We start from the raw sequence: 19,302 nt of genomic DNA, 5'->3' as shown, positions 1-19,302 counted from the left end.
CCCGTTCGTCCCTCGTAGTCGTAGTCGTAGTGCGTAACCAGTCTTACGCTTTGACCAGTCTTACGCTTTGTGGTGCCGGTGGGAGATTTTTCCTGTGCGTTGTTGAACAATAAAAAATTCGCAGCGGTAGCTAAAAGCCGACTTCTTCTGTCTCTCATTCCCATTAGCAGCCATTCTTTACCTCCAAGGTAGTGCCTGGTGAGATTTCTCCTGTGCGTGATTAAACAATAAAAATTTTGTTCAAAACGCCATTGATTGATGAAATAAACCAACGAAAGACGCCAGATGTTTTGTAAAAGCAAAACGGAAGAACGCCAGATGTTTCTAAAGCAAAACGAAAAGACGCCAGCTGCTTAACGAAAGACGCCAGATGTTTTCTAAAGCAATGGTTTTCTAAACAATGAAAATTCACAGCGTACATGTAAAATTAAAGTGAGCTGCAAGTCGTCATAACTCATCGAACCTTTAGTATAAACGCGCCCGATCTCACGTCGGTGATGATGTACTGGGCAGAATTCACGGAAGAATCACGGTTTACCGATGAACCTCCGCAGCTTCGCCCACTCATCATCATTCACTCCGTGGATATGCTGTGATTTTTTTCTTTACTTCATTTTTTGTTTTTGGAGAACCTTTCCTTTTTGTCTTTTTTTGCGCTGCAGAACTTATAGAAATGGAGTAGCCGAGGGGATACAAACCTCAACCTAGCCACAGCAACCCAGCCAGAACAGAACTGAACAGAAGACACATAAATGGATTGAACTCGCAAAGTATGCCTAAACTCTAATCAGTCACGTCGTTAGAGAACTACTAGGTCACTAGATCTTTTGTGTGTATATTTTTTCGCCGTCAAGTGGTGCGAAACTTCAAGCGACGCGATCAACACAAGAGAACCCTTCCATGAGCATAAAGCTGGCTTCTTGGCAAAGCTTTAGTGCATTGCTACGAAGCAAGACGGCCTTCATTGTGCGACATGCGTCGGAGAATTGAATACAAAGTGGCTGCGTAGATTTCCAAGACACGTGGTACTAGACAGAGAGGCAACAACCTAACGTTTCTCAGAAGAGTACCGTCGCATCCTTAGCGCTGCTCTGAGCATGGCCCCGAGTACCGCTTTGAGCACTCTCTTTAAAACGGTCTCACTCTGAATGCGATCTTCGATGGGGATGTTCATTAGCGAGCTTGATAGATTAGGGTAATGTGAGAACTGGAGGTGCAGCTTCAATTGGCACGTTGTTAACAGGCTCGCAGCTAATAGGTCTCAGCTCGTAATAAGATGTAGCATCGATCAAAAAATGCATTTGATAGTGCAAACATTACACGTGTTCCCGTGAAAAATTTCGAAGGGGGAAGAGGTGGGGGGGGGGGGGGGAGAAAGAAAAGTACTTGTAGGGTAACCGGACACACATTTTATTGCTTACTATGTTTGAAAAGATTTCTAAACAAAGTAAGCAATAAAATGTGTGTCCGGTTGCCCTACAAGTACTTTTCTTTCTCCCCCCCCCCCCCCCCACCTCTTCCCCCTTCAAAATTTTTCACGGAACACCTTATCCCCAACAGCGACCAAGAGCCGTCCTTTTATTTCAATAAAGGTCCCATTCATTCATCGCTTACTACGTATTGGAGAAAAAAAGGAGATTCGAAATGAAGAGAAAGCATTTCTTACCCCTCCCTCTCCTCTTTTCCCTCCACACACACAGACACACACAGACAGAGGGAAGAATACGGATAGTTCGCGCTCGCGAGAGAAAGGGACGAGCTACCTCTACAGACAAGGCAAGATAAATCGTGGACGTCTGTATAGGCGCGCCCTTAACAAATGGGAAATTTTGACGGTGTTTCGAAAAGCGCACTTCTTTTCTGAAGTCATTGCGTAATGTTGCCAGGAGATGTTAACATCCACTCTTCATACCTATAGAATTGAAAATTGAATTGAAAATGGTCTTGGCTGCACTGTATCACTCGAGAAAGGTACAGCTATGTAACTTGAGATTGCTAATAATTATTTATTTATTTATTTATTTATTTATTTATTTATTTATTTATTTATTTATTTATTTATTTACAGATACTGTCAGCCCTTACAAAGGGCTATAACAGGAGTGGAAAACAATACATAATGACATAACAATCATTGTAGAATCAGAACATAATTAACATGTACAATCAGAACTTACAGATAAAGGGACAAAATGAAGTACACCAAGAAACGCAACCAGATAATAAGATTAAATGCACTAGATCAAGTACAGACAAATAAAGCTTTGTTAACTACAAATGAGAATGTGATCTATGTGTTTTAAGAATAAATCTACAGATGAGCATGAAACGGCTTCTTCGCTCAAAGAATTCCAATCCTTAATGGCTCGTGGGAAGAAGCTATACTTAAAAGAATCAGTGTAAACTGCAGGAGCACGAATGAACATTGAATGGCGATGTCTAGAAGTTTCACGACGAAGAATATCAAAATAGTCGGCATACCTTATATGAACATGATGATTAATAATCAGGTAAAGATATTTAAGTCTTTCGTATTTAGTTCGAGCCTGAATCGTGGGTAGCTCGGCTAGTGCACACAGTTGAGATGGTGAATCCGTCCAACGATATTTATTGAATATAAACCGGACTGCTAGACGCTGAATTTTTTCAAGTTTCGAGATGTTGGTAACAGATAAAGGATCCCAGACAATTTTAGCATATTCTATGATGGGTCTAATAAGCGTCTAATAAGGTCTAATATTGTAGACTTCGATCAAACCTTGGCATCTAAACAGACCTTGACGTCGAAGTAGTCACCCCCTTTTTCTGAGACTTCATTTTTGTTCGCATATGGCTCCTGAATGATTGCACCTCCTCCCCAGCTCCCATTTTCCAATTAATTTGATTATTTCAGAACATTTATCTGAGGCAGGAATTCTGGTAAGTCGTCGAGCTTGCTCAACTGTCCCCAACTTTTCCAGCTAATTTAATTCTTTCATTCTACTTACATCTAGATGAGGCTGGAATTGTGATGACATGTTGAGCATTGGGAAATGTTTCCCGCACCTCGAGCCATGCAAAGGTGCTTCCGGCATTTCTATGGGCAGTTGCCCAGAGCGATAACTTGGTTTTTACAGTTTGGAATGTGTAAGTACGTTTGCCCTTTTGAGCGTGTGTTGTCAACGCATTTTATTTATTTATTAATATTATTATTTTTTTTTTTTTTTGCGACGGTGAACCAGCACACGTATATCTTGCTTCATATATCGTCGTTCGCTGAGGGAAGCAGTATGCCAAGCTAACATTTCCCACTCCCTGATAGAACAAGCGAATCTTCCCGTTTTATCATCTTGCCCATATTAGTACGAGCTGTATTGATCGGGCTGCGTAAGGTGACTAACGCAAATTACTGAATGTAGTACAGGGTCTGACAGGGGCTGAGACGAGTGCGCTCCCGTCAATATTCATCCGAAAGATCTAGCCGTAACGCAAGTGTGCACGCGGTACATCTGACGAAATTATTAAGCGAGATTGCTCGTTGCAGAACCGGATGGATGTGAAGGCAAAACAAGCCGCGACTTTCTTCGCGCATGCGCGTGTGCGGCCACAAACACAGCAGGTCCGCGCTTTAGTCGCCCGCTGTTACACACACCCCGCTTATTGAGATCGCGGCAGAATCCCTGTGGAAATAACGGAACGCCGAGGTTGTCGCGAGCCGGTCGTCCCATGGCGCCTCGAAATCGGATACGCTTCCCCCTTACCATCTAGCACGCACTACACACACACACACACACACACACACACACACACACACACACACACACACACACACACACACACACACACACACACACACACACACACACACACACACACACACACACACACACACACACTCTCTCTCTCTCTCTCTCTCTCTCTCGCTCTCACTGCTTAGATACACGTCCGAATTAATGAAAACATCGGCCTCGGGTCCATGGGTCTCCGTTGTTCAATGTCGACGAGCAAATGGGAGTGCCGCTGTCGGCTCTAAGCGTGTTATTTTCAAGGTCGCCTAAGAATTGATGACCCGGGCGTCCGGGGTCCGCTCCCTTGTTGTTTTCCCGACAGCAGAGATTGGCTTCTCGCTAGCTATGTAGATATCCTTTCTATACACAAAAAAAAGAAGAAAAGAAAAAGGAGACCTTTCGCGAGAAAAGTCCTGTAGCGGGAAAATCGGGGGGTGAGTGCCCAGTCGATTCAGTGCACAAGATGACGACGATGGACTAAGAGCGACGATAGGGCGCACAAGCGATATGCGAATCTCGGAAAAGAAAGAAATGAAATTGTGAAAGAAACGGAGATATATGACCGGCGAGCCAAGCTCGTGCGGCGTTTGACGCACGCTTGAATCCATCCGAGCCGCACGGGGTTTTTTCTTCGTTGAAATGAAGAAGCCTATACACGGGGTTCCTGGCCGTCGGCGCACTTGCAATCTTGAGTCGCGGACTTTTTATTTTATAGCTCGCGCAGCTCCCGTAATGGAGTCTCGGAAAATACGCAGCCGTCCCTTTTGTTATACATCGAGAGCAGGTAGTGCATTTCCCTCATACACTGTGTGCGCTCACTGCCGACGACGACGCCAGATTTGTTTTTTTTTTCAGCGGTATCCTCTGTTTTCTGTTTTCGGCACACGAACGAAAAGCATGGAGTAAGCGAAAATTTCTCGCTGAAGAAGAAATAGAGGAAGAAATGAAAAAGAAGTGAAGAAACTGCGGAGTTATGTCCGTGAAATGTTTCAGCAACATCGTCCTAACTCGGCGCCATCGCGATGTAGCTCGGCCTTGCTCCGAGGCGTGCGACATCGTAATATCTGTTTTCTTTAAAAGCACAATGAAGCACAGAGGGCGTTTTGAGTCGTAGTCTGCCAGAATAATGCGAAGCCTGCCCGGCGGCGTATATATCAAAACGGACGTAGAAATTTTGTGTCGCCGTATAAATTTGGCAGTCCATTTAATGCGCCACTACAGCTGGTGGATCTCCTACTTGTACTTATATCCTTGCACAGAGCGCGGGATGATTTGAAGAAAATTGAGCATGAAGTGCAGTAAATTGCGCTACTCAAGGAGAACACTGTTTCAGCTGCTATCGTGAAATGTCAGCGGCTCAAGTATATGAACGGGGCAAAAAGAATATTTCGCATTAGGAACTATCGCGCCTTCTATACGTTGCCATGTAGCGATGCGTGTTCACAATGAAAGGTCTGTAATCTAATAAAACGAAGCACGTCAGTATTTTCACTTTTATACAAGCAAACTAACAGAAATAAGACTGGATAAACTAGGCGAGAGACTGAAATTTTGTCGCTTTTCATTTTAAGATTTCTTCATGTCGTTCCGCTCTGCTCACACGAAAACCAAATGCCGTAGCAATATTAGCGATGATCGTTTCCAGCATTACTGTAACAAACAAACATATACATATAAATAATCCCCAATCAACTGATAAGGAATCCGAATTTCACGCCGGCTTGAAGTACTGCTGAAGTGCGAAGAATGTTTATGGGAGAGAGAGAAAAAAGCTTTTTGAAGTGAAATAACAAAGATACGCCAAGAGGCACTTGAATTAATTCTGCCACGTATGAAGGCAGTGAACAGCACTTACATTTTCTGGATTTCCTGGTTGTGCTGGAAGGCTTTAGGAGATACATACTTCAGGCCACACTTGTGGATAGTCCTGTCAAGAAAAAGGACATGACAAGAATACCATGCAGTCAATCTTATAAACATAGGGCAAGAAGTCCGCCGTAGTGAGAGTATCAGAATGAACAGCTCATCTTATTATTCGGGACCTTGCTGCAAATGAGAATTTCACGAGGCTAATTGAACAACGTAGCTGCATAAACAGAGGGAAACTGGAAATGCAGGGGAGCGAGGTGATAAGCTGAGTTTAATAGTAACTGGAATTAAATGGTCACGAAATGAATTCTAATGACCGTATCATAAGGTACAACAAGAGTAGCAGGGAACGTTTTCAATAGAAACAGGAAAAGGAGGCACATAAGCTATCTCTTCATGCGGAAGCAAGTTAGCGAACTAGTTTGTAACGTCTAACTTCGTCTGTTACACTTCGTCGATGAATCAGCCTTTAAAATGGTCACGTCGTGATTAGTTCCGACTATATGTCAGTGACAATAATCGTTTCTTGGCGCGATGCATGACAGCTGACACATTCGTTGACGCGAACACCCAGAAAAAATTTTTTTTCGTTTATTTATTCTATTTTTGGTCAATACGAGGCATTGCCCGCGGTCAGGACAAAATGAGGTGGTTAGCCACCTCATGCAGTCCTATTCGCGCTGGGCTTAGCAGCAGCAGTGCTTACTTAGCTATACGTAATCGTGTCACTTAGCCAGTGCTTACTTAGTTGTACATAATCGAAATACAAAATACAAGAAATATACAACACCACCGAAGCACTGGTTAGCTTGGCCACATGACAATCTAAATTATACAAGTCTATGCTACACAGCAACAGGTGTTGGTGAACATAACATAACATATGTGAACATAACATAGTTACTCCGGAAGGAGAAGTAGGATTTGAAAGAGGAGAACGGTCTACGACGACACCACAAAGTCATTATGAATGTGGCAATGTTCAAGCTAACGTTTAAGAAGGGTAAGAGCATTTGAACTTCAAGCTAATAGATAAAAACTCGTAGTCACAGTGAGTTGCCTGTGAGGTGCGTTTATAACTTTTGTGTTTTTCACTGCGGTTGCGTCATTGCGCTGAATATGCGTTACAAGCGGCAGGCTATAGCTGTTTGCCGTAGTTGCCACAACATCTCCCCTTTCGCTATAGTTCGTGGAAATATTCCACGGAAATGTTTTAAGTTACGCCGTGTTGCGACGGAAAAAAACCCCGGTGAGTTTTCAGAGCTAAGGATTTACTTTTCAAGGTCGCCTCGTCGAGAGCAGTCAAGCGGAAGGCTCACGCTGACGAAAGACGCACTTACCGTCGCAGAAAAAAAAAAAGGAAAGGAAGATAAGACGTATGAGCAGGCAGGTTAATCCGCGATATACGAACAGTGGCCCACTTATTCCGCCCGGGGTTTAATGGTAGCGCTTTGCCAATCGCTAACAAGGAACAGAACCGTGAGGCCTATCTCTTCGTTTAAGACGCTGTGCCATGAGGAACGTAGAGACGAAGATTTTGAAATCTTTGCCGGATTTGATGTTCAGAGCGGAAGCCACGCTGAACAACGGATATGCTTTGTTGTCAAGGTGACGACTCTGGATTTTAGCTAAGCGTAGAGGATGTACACTAAAAAATAACATAAAAAACAAGTGAAAGAACGAAAAAAAAGAGAACGACCAAAGAGGAGTCGACACAAAAGCTAAATAAAAAGAGAGGGAAGACTCAAAACATACTCCCAGCGACATGGCGACTAAATACTACGGTCTCCTATTTACGTGGAAGACAGCAGCGGACGCTGAGACAAGCAATTCATCAGCCTAGCCGCTGCGGAGCGTTGCGCGCGCATAAAATCTGCCGAAGCGGCAGACTATACCAAGAGAGCGAGATTTCACTGGCGCACTGGTTGTCGTAAAAGATGCTGCCGTGCTCGCGTCCTTCGGCTTTACAGCCGCTCGCAAGAGCTCCCCCCCCCCCCTCCTCCTCTTTCTTTTTCTTGAGAGCGCCGGTATCTTTTCCCGTCTTTCTTGCGGCAAGCGACGTCGTCCTACCGCTCGCCGCGACCGACGCCAGCCTGTCGTCTCCGCGAACCGCGTGTTCCAATTTTCAGTAGCAGCGCGATTAACCCTTTGTACTCTCAAATAAAGTAAGGAAGAGGGGTTGGGGTGCTACGAGCGTCTTGCGGGCCCTTGCACAATAGAGTTCTGCACAAACCCCAACCCCGATAGCCGAGTTACGCTGAACTATAGAGAGTTCCATAGTTGGGATCCGAGCTATAGAAGATACACTCCTTTCAGCCTCGTATGCTGTCACGCGATACTTATCTGTTAGGACGCCGCGATGTAGGAACGGGCATTGCTGTGTCCATAAAAGAGGAGCAGACGTTAATTGAGAGCGTAGACGACAACGTCCTGACTACAAGGCGGACTAGGGTATAAGTTGACGACCGGGTTTCGTAAGAGAGCACGACTTGTAGACTAAAATTGGTGCGCTGTTCACTAAAGTGAGTTTGACGCAATGTACAACGGCGAGTAGACGGTACAGGAGGGATTAACTGACAATGTGCTAGTGCGTATTGTAAGTTATACTCATAGTTATATACTTGTAGTTATGGTTGGGCGTCGCATTTACCCATGCGTACTCGTTCCTCAGTGGAACGGCCGACACCACAGCGTGTGACCACTGCGGCAGTGAAGAAACGATTAGACGTATTCTGTGGAACTGCCCATAGCACTGTTCCCAGAGACAGTCGCTTTGCAACACGCTCGATAAGTCAGGACGACCGAGCTCTTTCGGAAGAAAGAATCCTTCGCCATCGATAGGACACAACGTCACAGAAAAAGACTGCGCTGCCAACTGCGCTTTCTTCGTTCAACCGGTCTATGAGAACGGCTCTGATTGGAACGTCCTGCGTGTGTATGCATATGTGCATTTTTTTTCGTTTTTATTTTATCTATCTCTCTGTCCTCCTTTCCGACCACCTCCCCCCTCCCCTGTGCAGGGTAAGAAACCTATTACTAGTACCGGGTTAACCTCTCTTCCTTTTTTTTCATCTATTTCTCTCTCTTTCTTTATAGTTATATGTAATAAAATCCATTTTGTTGTAAACCCACGTGCAGGGTAGTAAACGGGATACTTGCTTCCGGCTAATCTCCTTGCCTTTCTTCCTCTTTCTCTCTCGTAGTTCTTTTTGGTGGTGTTGCTGTTGGTTAGATGCCTGCGAGAATACCTACGTTTGCGAATGCCACGAACCAGCGAATACACGTTCAGGCGCAACCTTGTGATGAGCAGCTCGAGGCTACACGACAAGTTAGTGATCAATGTTCGCAAAAGTTCAGTGTTCACGTTTGTGGAAAGCAAAGACCACGTTTCTCACCCGTTGAACAACGGAACCAAGTCGCCTGCTTTCGTCATCGGTACAAAATAAATTATAGGATTTTTACGTGCTAAAATTCGGATACGATTATGAGGCATGCCGTGGAGGGGAACTCCGGTTTAAGCGTGACCTCCTGAAGCTTTTTTTTTTCTTCTTTTTAACGTGATTATAAATCTAAGTACACCGGCGATCTGGCAGTTCACCCAAATCGAAATGTGGCCGCCAATGCCGGAATCGAACCCGAGTCCTCGTGTTTACCAGCGCAACGTCATATCTGCAAAAGCTATATCTATATATCACGACGGGTTCTTATCGCTACAGACTCGCTTCAATATTACAGGCACGTGCTCACAACAAATCGACCTCCGTTACATTTATATGGCAGTGCCTGAGGAGCTTACAAAAGCTGCACGATAATAACACATTTCGTAGATTCTAATACTTGGTTTCTCTACGAATGTGTTCGCTGCGCTCAATAGCGGAATAGTGCAGTGAGGGACGTAATTTGCGGTCTATACAGTTTGCTCATGCAGCTGGTGACGTGATTTATGCTTGCGGACTCCGTTCGGGTGCTTACTCGAAGGTCGCGGGCTCGATTCCGGCCTCGGCGGTCGCATTTCGATGGAGGCGAAATACTAGATGCCCGTGTACTGTGCGATGTCAGTGCACGTTACAGAACACCAGATGGTCAAAATTTGCGGATCCCTCCACTTCGGCGTGCCTGATAATCATATCGCGGCTTTGGCACGTAAAACCCCATAAAATATTATTATGCTTGCGGACCTTCATTGCTTCTGCAGTGCTTAGAAGTCGAGACGTCAAGCTATCCTCGTATCCCATATACGCGTCCCCACCCACATACTTAAGCCCGACGTTTCGACCCCGGAACCAAAACCTTGAAGACTTCTATGGCACCGACGTGGTCGCTGGGATTAGCATCGTTGACAGGTATGGCGACGGTTCATTTGACAAATCGTTCTCGTAGACGGGGCGCGTGTTCGACGGGTGGTGATTTTTCACTCGAGGAGACCTGAGCGATAACAGTCGTGTTCGTGAGCTGAATTCGAACCTCAACCGTGCTCAGTGTTTCTAGTGACCTTAGTCGTAACGTGTTTGCTAGTAACTTATAACTGTAAGTTATTAAGAAAAAATGTATACAGTTATTCATTCAAATATTTATTTATGCAATCTTACGTTTCTTACGCATGCTTGCTGAATAAGCAAGCATCAAATTTTGATAAATGAAACAAATTTTCACGCTTATAGAATTGAAAAATGTGTAGGCGTCCCTTCGGTGTTCTTGAGCAAAAAAGAGTGAATTTCTTGGACAGTGGTCACTTGCATTGATAAAATTAGCACAGTGGTTTGTTAGTGTACATTCGCGCATGTTCCGCACGGACTTGGGATGAGGCGTTTTTCGATAATAATAATAATATTATCTGGTGTATTACGTCCCAAAACCACGATATGATTATGAGAGACGTCGTAGTGGAGGGCTCCGGAAATTTCGACCATCTGGTGTTCTGTAACGTGCACTGTCGTCGCACCACACACTGACCTCTGGCATTTCGCCTTCATCGAAATGCGACCGCCGCGGCCGGGATCGGACCCGCGACCTTCTGGAGTTCTTTCGATAATAAAATGCACTTGTTAGTAGCCACCTCTGTGTCAAGGTGTCTGCTTTCTGGCTCTCAGTTTTTCCTATTTTTACCTGTTAGTGGTTTTCATCGATTATAGAATCAAAGCTTGCAAGTAAGGTTTTTTTAAGCATTAGTTAAGCGTATTGTACTTAAACACGTAAAATAAAAATAAGCTCAATTCATTTCCGACTTCAATTATGCGGTCCCCTAAAAAAGAAAACACAATTAGCGAAACGCTCGCGCTTCTCGCAGCATAAGGCGGTCGACTGTACTCACAGCGTCTTCAGGGAAGGGTACCACTGCAGCTGAGTCTCGTTGAGCTCTTCGAAGCTTATCTGGTTCTCGATGCTTCTGCAATGCAAATAAAACAAGACGCACAAACGTTAATTGCAGCATCGGACGTTGAAATGCAGTGCACGCCCTCAGCACACCGTATAATAGACATAAGTTCGCGATTATTCCTGGACAGCTCATGCCAGAAGTGGAGGTTTAGTTCCACTCAGCGTATAAAGTGAGCTGCTATATATATATATATATATATATATATATATTATATATGCATTGCATATGTTCTACAGACTAGCGACAATCTTAAGCACAACATTCAGTCAGGGTGGTGATGAAAGTAATAGAGTGAACTAACAGTGACATCTTCGCGTGCTCTTTTACCGACGTCATTTCCGGGACTGGAATGACATCAGTTAACTCTTGGTGGAGCCCAACACAAAACACCTTCGTGTTGCAAAAAACGAATGCCCTTGCACAGACGCAAATGCACAAGCGAAGCGCTTCAACTTAAGAGTTATTTGCAGTCTCGTTTAGGCATGCTGCACGAATTATAGAAGTGGCTTCGCAGCGCGATACGTAGAAGCAGGGAACTCCATGGTACGAGAATGTCCCGCGGCTGATAATGACACCCGACACACGTGAATAGAGTCTGTGGCTGCAACTGCGGCTGTTGTGCAATATAGATTGTAGGCTCACCTACACTATATGTCCAACTCATAGCTTGTGCACTTACGATGAAATTTCACAATTGTGAAACAAGCAAGCCCTGTATCAAGCTGGGCTGTCCACTGCAGGTGGATGGGCTTGGATATAAAACATTTCCTCCCTTGTTTCAGTGTTACACAGCGACTGTGTAATGAGAAGGAGCGCAGTTAGGCTGACAAGTTGCGAGTTTTTCGCATCTTAAGAGTGTGTACTGTTTACCAATGTAAGAGCTAAACATAGAAACGAAAAGTCATCACAAACGCTGAAATCTGCATAGAAGGGGCCTGTGTAGAATAAGATCGTTGTCAAAGAGTGGCCGAATAGATCGCTCAGAAGTACGATAAAGTTAAGAAAATGAGATGTATTACAAGCACTATGTCTCCTGTGCCCAGACTTGCGCTACGCTATTAGTATCGCGGTTTCACTTGTTAACCAGAACCGCAGCTGCGCTTTGCCGCGCAAGATCAATGGTTTATTTTACCCTGCAGTGATTGATATGCCCCTTCAGGAACTAAAGGGTCGTCATCGCGTAACTGCAAAATAATCCAAACGGGATTCCAGAAGTTGCTGGAATGCGCAGCTCGAAATCATAACAAGAATGACTGAGTGCCATACCGCGCGTGGCTTTCTAAAAGTGCGTCAACAATGCTCACTCAACGTCATTCTCAAAACGGGTCATTTGACTCAATATGTTAAGCTTCACCAGGTCGTACTTCCACTCGTGGAGGGCAGGAAATGGCCATCGATCAAACAAATACGAAGTGTGGACTGCTTGTGCTAGCGTTTAAAGGGGCCGTGACACGGTCACCTAACAATTTGCGGTTTTCAACGAAAAATAGAAGTAGGGGATCCAATACATATATCAAATATGAACTGCAAAATAATATTTCAGTGCGTAATAACCCTAGTAGTCACCGGCTATAAACTCCGCTCACCGCCGGCGACCGCCATTTTGTCATGGCGTGTGTGACGTCATGTGCTGCATGAAGCGGAGCCGTCGTGTTCTACCAAAGTTTCAGCCTCTGCAAATCGTTCAATTTCAGTGCCAAGCTGAAGAAAGCTGAAATAGCTCGAGAGCACGCGCAACTGACCACGGAACAAAACCGTACGCCGGAATGCGGAAGCTCGCACAACCAGTTCGTTACCCAGAACCAGTTCCCTCAGGCTGCTCGCGTCTTTATAAAAATATTCAATTATAAATCAAGTGCTCGACCAAATGCGCTAATAGTTTGCCAGCTTATTTGTGAACACACAAGGATAAGCCCACATAACGCATATAATGATCGAAAATTGTTTGTCATGGTCCCTTGAAGAGATGCGTGTAGTCGCATCAAGAGTAGCGTGAGATCCACCACATTACAAAATACGGTATTTAAATAGAGTGCAACATAAAAGAGAGAGAAGAAATCGTGTGCTATTTTGGCAGCTCACATTGTCGCAGAACTCGCCTATGGAATCTATAAGTCAGATCATGCCGCGTAAGAGGCTCTACGTACAGCACATTGACGTGGGTGGCTGCCGTCATGGTTTTAGAGCTGTGTGCAGCTTATGAAAGAGATAATTGACAAGCGGCCGTTTGTAGCACGAAGCCCCAAGAAAATCCATACGGATTTCTCTTAAACGAACGCTTCTAGTTGAAGAAAAATTCGTTCTTGTTCGGGGATCGAACCCGGGACTAAAGCCTTTCTGGGGCAGTCGCTCTACCGATTGAGCCAATCAGGATGCTAGTAATTGGCAGCGCGAGGACGAATGAGCCAACAAGTCGAAGCATATAGGCGTTGGTTCCGGGTTCGATCCCCAGACCAGGACGAATTTTCAACTAGAAGCTTTCCTGTCTGGGAAATCTGTATGGATTTCCTTGTGGCCTCGTGCTACAAACGGGTGGTTGTAATCATCCCTTTCATAACCCTTCCGCCACCTTGCGGGACTCCGCAGAACTCATTTGCAATATGCAGTGTACATATTAGTGACGTTTTAAATGTCAAGCATTTCTTAGCGAACCAAAGGCCCTTTTGGCGTTTCTGTCTATGTATCTATATATCTAGCCGCCTACGTCTGGGCGCTCTCGTGGTCGCCTCCTTAACTTGGTATTGGCCAAAATTGGCATCGGATGGTATGAGAGTATTAGGGGATGCAGGCTTGCGCTTGTGATACGGTTTTGTGGTGATGATTGCTGGTTTTTTCGTTGTTGTATAAGTACAACATGTTTTCCGAAATAAAGACTCACTTGTGAGTAGCGCACGTCCCGTCCTCTTTCTGTGGTCCCTGTCTTATCAGCGCTATGGCTTCAATGACGAACATGACTGTCTGGTCGTGACATGCATAACGCGAAAATCCTGGCGTGTACGTCATGAAACCCTTTCCTCCAGCCACATGTGACACATATCCGTATACCACGGGTCATGGTATGCGGGTATGCGCCACAAGTGATTCACAGTTTATATCTATCTACCCAGGAACGACAAGAACAGACATTGGTCATTTAAACGAGAGAGCTTCAAGAAAATGCGGCATCAGCTGCGTTGACCCGACGACTGCAAAGAATAAAAATCAGGATCCCCACAGGATCCTAGCTTTAGAGTTAATGACGTCGTATCTATCACATCGAAAACAGCACGTTGAAATGGGCAGTTCTCTCTCAAAAACGCGTGACATCAAAACCGGAGTACCTCAAGGTAGTATACTGGGGCCCCTCCTTTTTGACATTTACATCAACGACATTACGCATATTGATAGTGGTTCTAGATTTACCGTATTTGTTCGAATCTAAGCCGATGTTTTTTTTTTTCGAAAAAACGATGCGCGAAAGTGGGGGGTCGGCTTAGATTCAAGTATAGATTCGAGTACAATGATTAAGTTTTTTTTTCTGGCTTTGCGAATTTTTGGGGGTCGGCTTATAATCGGGGTCGGCCTAGATTCAAGTTAATACGGTATAATTTACGCCGATGATACTACGACACTATTGTCAGCTGACACTCATCAGGAGTTATCTTTGCACGGTAACAATGTTTTGGGAAAGTTAGGACTATGAACCTAAGAAACTGCATAGTCGCGTAACGTAACCAGAACTAAAGCTATTATATTTAATTGCAAGAATAAGAAATCCCACCTCCAATAAACGCACAATATAAATCACAGTCGGTTGAAATTGTGAGACCTGTAAAATTACTTGGAGTTTATTTTACGCAAAGCATGCAATGGAATGACCATGTCAATAATGTTTTACTTAAGGCCTCTAGAGCTGCTGGCATACTTTGACGTCATAGATCTCTGCTACCATTAAAAGCAAAGCTTGCAATATATCATGCTTTATTTAATTCGCATTTAAATTACTCTACGTCATTGTGGGCCATGACGACACAAAGTAATCTAAGAAAGATTTCTGTATTGCATAACAAAATCATTCGCTTAATTTATAACCTTACTCACAGACATACAATTCATCCCTTGTTTACTGAACATAGCATTATCAACCCTTTCAATTCATACAATTACAGACTGTTACAGCACTACAAGATAAAAAAAAAAAGACGTTTGTCTACATTATTAGTGTTAGACGCAATGCAAACTTATAAGTTACATTACCAACATCGTTATCAGCCACGTTGTGTGCTTCCTCACACAATAACTAATTATGAAGTGCAAAGCATTTCTTATCAGTTCCCGTCACAATTAAATAACCTCCATTTCGCAGGCACTGAAATCACTGACGTTACACTTGCTCAGCTCCAGGAATTCCTCAATAACTCTTAAAACAACTACAAGTATCTCATTAGCCTTATCCCCATATGTGTATAAACTAATGTGTTGCCGTGTTCTTTTTTTTCTTTTTTTTTTGTGGTCGCTGTTTCTCTTCAGCAATATTTGTACAGAGCACTTGTACAAATAGTTATCTATGCCTCTTGCTATTTCAAAAGCGTATATAAGCTGTACTGTCGCCATTTAAAATTACTCCAATTTATGTATATGCTTGTATTTTGTGTATCTAGGGCCAGTTATTGCTACCATTTTATTATGTGTCCTGTTGCCACCACTACATATGCCTGATGTAACCGGGGGATGAGAACTTAGTCAAGTGGCTCGTCGCTTTTTTTCTGATCCCCTCCATCAACAATGTTTTGGTGGGGAATAAAATTATTATTATTATTATTATTATTATTATTATTATTATTATTATTATTATTATTATTATTATTATTATTATTATTATTATTATTATTATTATTATTATTATTATTATTATTATTACCGAACCCAGGCATTCTACGTCACAATCAAGTATTCTACCACGCGGAGCCACGCCAGGTCTTGAAACAGCTTTGGAAAAAGATCCTATGCGCAAGAATCATGTCGGTGCAACGTCAATTGGGGTTGTAGTGCTGTACATTTAATTTTATAACATGGTAATAAACTTTACTTGCGTACTCCTATGATAGAGACATCATGTCGGCTTGACGTCAATTTTGGTTCCAGTCTTGGCTCCGCTTTTATAACAGTCGAATAAACATTACATATGTACTCCTGTGATTCAGCTGTATTCGAGCGTTGTTATATTCAACCGTTCCAATATTCAAGCGTTACTATATTCAAGCGTTGCTATATTCATGCGTTGCTAGACCTAGGAACAGTACACTAACGAATGCTACGTATCATATTCACAGCATCACACGCGAAATGTGGATCGCACCGTAGAATGTGCTTCGTTTCAATAAAACTGACGTCTGTGCTCTAAAATGAGCGCTGACGTTACGTAAGACGATAATTTGCCCTTTAAACGTCCGTGTATTCAGCTTGCCTGGCAAGCTCACGGTGTGCACACAACTACTCCATTTACTAAAACACGTCGGTCATCCTTGTAACGATTGACTCAAAGCAAAAATAAATAAATAAATGAAATGCAGCATAGACAGCTACTCGCTAACTGTTTCGCATGAAACCGATTCAGACAATGCGTGGTGTCTGCCAAATTTTTTGTAGCGACAGCAAAATAATTAATTCTAATAGCCGCATAAGAAAAAGAGGTATTACCACAGAGAAACGTAATTTCGAACAACCACATTGGAAACATTGTTTCAGAAGCAGCTAGCTTTTGCTTACTAAGAACTTGATGCTGTGCTAGTTGGTGTATTCTTGACATCTTCATTTTAGCGCTAAAAGAACAAACACGTGAAAGACAACAGGACAAGCGCTTGTGCTGTTCTCTCTCAGGCGTTTGTCCGTTTAGCGCTGAAATGAAGATGTCGTCTAGCTTTCTCTATACCAGATCGACACGGATTACAGCCATTCGGCTACACGCGCCACAACTCTCGGTTCATTCGTCTTTTGAGATGGAGACTTCGGCGACAGTGATATACGACCTGCCACAATCGCATAGATGTATACACGCGTGGGCGGCACGTCAGCATCGCCTGTCAGATGACCTTAGAGTGTGCCCTAATTTCCGCTCTCACAGCAAATTGACTTCGCCGCCGTGGAACTCACTGTAACCTTGTTACTAGACGGGGTTGTTCAAGCACGGTTCATGGACGACGCTGACGTCGCCTGAGGACATATTAACGGCGTCGAGAGAGTGCGCTGAGCAAGCCCGTCATCAATACCTTATCTTCGAATCGGTGACGGATACGCAACTAGACTGGACGTGTCGGCGCAGTGATCAGAGTCAACGCTTAACGCTACCACTTTCGAGGTCAAGGAGTGATTACTTGTACGATCAGCGTATGGTCTATTTTTGACCGCAGCCTTTCTTCGTTGCTTCTATTTTCGGAGACCTGCGAGGGTGAATAACAATGAAGAGATTAATAGACGATAAAGACAAAAAAACAAAAATCCCGCTGGAAAGAAATGAATTTATTCGATAGGAGCCGAGTCCCATTTAAGGCTACTAACTTGTTTGACAACGTGTAACCACGTTGTAATTTTCAACTGAATTTTACGTAAGACTGTTCTCTTTTTCCGGCCCTCTTCCCCTTTCCCAAAATATTGTAGCAAGCCAGATGCAATCTGAGTGGTCTGCCTCCTTCTGTTCTCTCAGACTCCGTATCTGGACTACGTATCTTCAATTTTTCCTCAAAGATAGCACAATATTTTTTTATGTATTGGTGTGCATGTTGATCAATGTTCAGGGTTAATTTCTCGAGCTGTCAAGTGGTCCATTCGGAAGACAAGAGAACCTGCACAGCACTCATCGAGTTAGCTAAAAAAAAAGCACCTTATCACTAGAACTCAGTCACAACAACATGACTACATCCTGGACTGCGTTAAAGAATAGCGCATACTGATGGCACCGAAGGTAAGCCTGCCACAGTTATTAAAAAGATAAACAGAAGTACAGAGAGAGAGAGAGAGTGAGAGAGAAAGAAAGAAAGAAAGAAGCTGCACGACATCGTTTCAAGCTAACCCTGTGACCAAACTGCAACGTGCAGCCCAGTCTACACAAGGTCAACGCTGCGCGACCAAAGCGTTTTACTGCGACCACTGTGAGTGTTTACTACGGCGCCGGCTCAAAAAGTGTTTCAGAGCCCCGTAAAGCAGGCTCCTAACTTTAACATCGCAAGGACAATGGTCGTCGACTCTCGAGCGCCGCAAGCTGTTCACCCCAAGGTGTTCACGCTTTTCGCGGGCTTTTTTTTTTCCTTTTCGGGTGGCACGGGCTTCGCAGTACTCCCGCAGTCGTAACATTGCGGAATGGCAACAGCTCGCCATAATCGACGCTGCAGCAGTCAAAGGACGGGGCGTCGTCGCCTCCAGCGAACGAATGCTGGGCTGTTGCCGTGGTCGTGCGCTCGCCATATGAACGGGCCAGCTGCTCTCACACTGTCGTATATTGGCGCAGTGGCGATACGACGACGAGGCGTTGAGTGGCGCAAAATGAAGCGGCACAGCAGGCAGGTTGGAGAGCGAAGCGCCGAGTGCTCTTCAGGTGATGGCCGCTCGAGAGGAGTGGGGGGTTTAGCGTCACGGGTGTCATCACGGGCTATGAAACGCGTCTCGCCTGTACAGCTGGCCTGAGACCCCACCCCTCCTGCAGGTCAGTAACGATTGAGGGCGTGTGAGAAGCGGCCTGGCGAATCGTTTGACGAGCGCTCACAAGTGCTTGAAATGCGGCACCTTCTTTCACGTGTGTATAGCTTAGTGGCTGAGGTGTAGCGCCGCTAAGCTCGATGATGCGGGTTCGATTCCTTACGGGTGCGGCAGCATTTCTATGGAGCAGAAATGAAAAGAATGCAGAAAACAAGCGCCTATGCACATTTGTTCAGGTTCAATATAAAGAACCCCAAAGGGCCAAGTTATTTGTGTGCGCCGACATGGCTTGCCTATAATAACGTCGTCGTATTGGCACGCAAAGGGCCAGCGGCCGAATACACAAAACTTCTCTTTCATAAGGGCGTTATCCCATTGTTCAGCAAGCTTAGCTAATGGTATGTCCCACATCGTGATTGGCTGACATATTCTCTTACGAAATTTTTTTGTGTAAGACGTTCTTGTGGATGCGGGCCCAGAATTTCATTTTAAGCGGTGCTACTGTGATAGAAGGTTGCAAAATAAAAATATTTACCCAACTATTTCGGTGCGTTGAAGCTTCTTGCCTCTTCGTAATCACTGTTTACGGAATATCGTTGCAACATGGAAGAATCTACG

At 44.3% G+C, this 19,302-nt stretch overlaps 1 protein-coding gene across 3 annotated transcripts in view; it reads right to left on the bottom strand.

Moving 5' to 3' along the window:
• LOC119389529 (high affinity nerve growth factor receptor) overlaps positions 1–19,302 on the bottom strand; it is a 139,873-nt gene that overhangs the window by 40,228 nt on the left and 80,343 nt on the right. For all 3 annotated transcript variants that reach the window (XM_037656840.2, XM_037656842.2, XM_037656841.2), the window contains exons 2-3: positions 10,948–11,022; positions 5,623–5,694 (exon numbers count right to left, since the gene is read on the bottom strand). In XM_037656840.2, the coding sequence (XP_037512768.1) occupies positions 5,623–5,694; positions 10,948–11,022 (147 nt within the window). The remainder of the gene's footprint in view (positions 1–5,622; positions 5,695–10,947; positions 11,023–19,302) is intronic.

This window comes from Rhipicephalus sanguineus, chromosome 4 (genome assembly GCF_013339695.2).
Source record: "Rhipicephalus sanguineus isolate Rsan-2018 chromosome 4, BIME_Rsan_1.4, whole genome shotgun sequence".
NCBI classification, from domain to species: Eukaryota; Metazoa; Arthropoda; class Arachnida; order Ixodida; family Ixodidae; genus Rhipicephalus; species Rhipicephalus sanguineus.
Note: the sequence above shows the minus strand (reverse complement) of the source record. Positions and strands in the feature narration are given on the sequence as shown.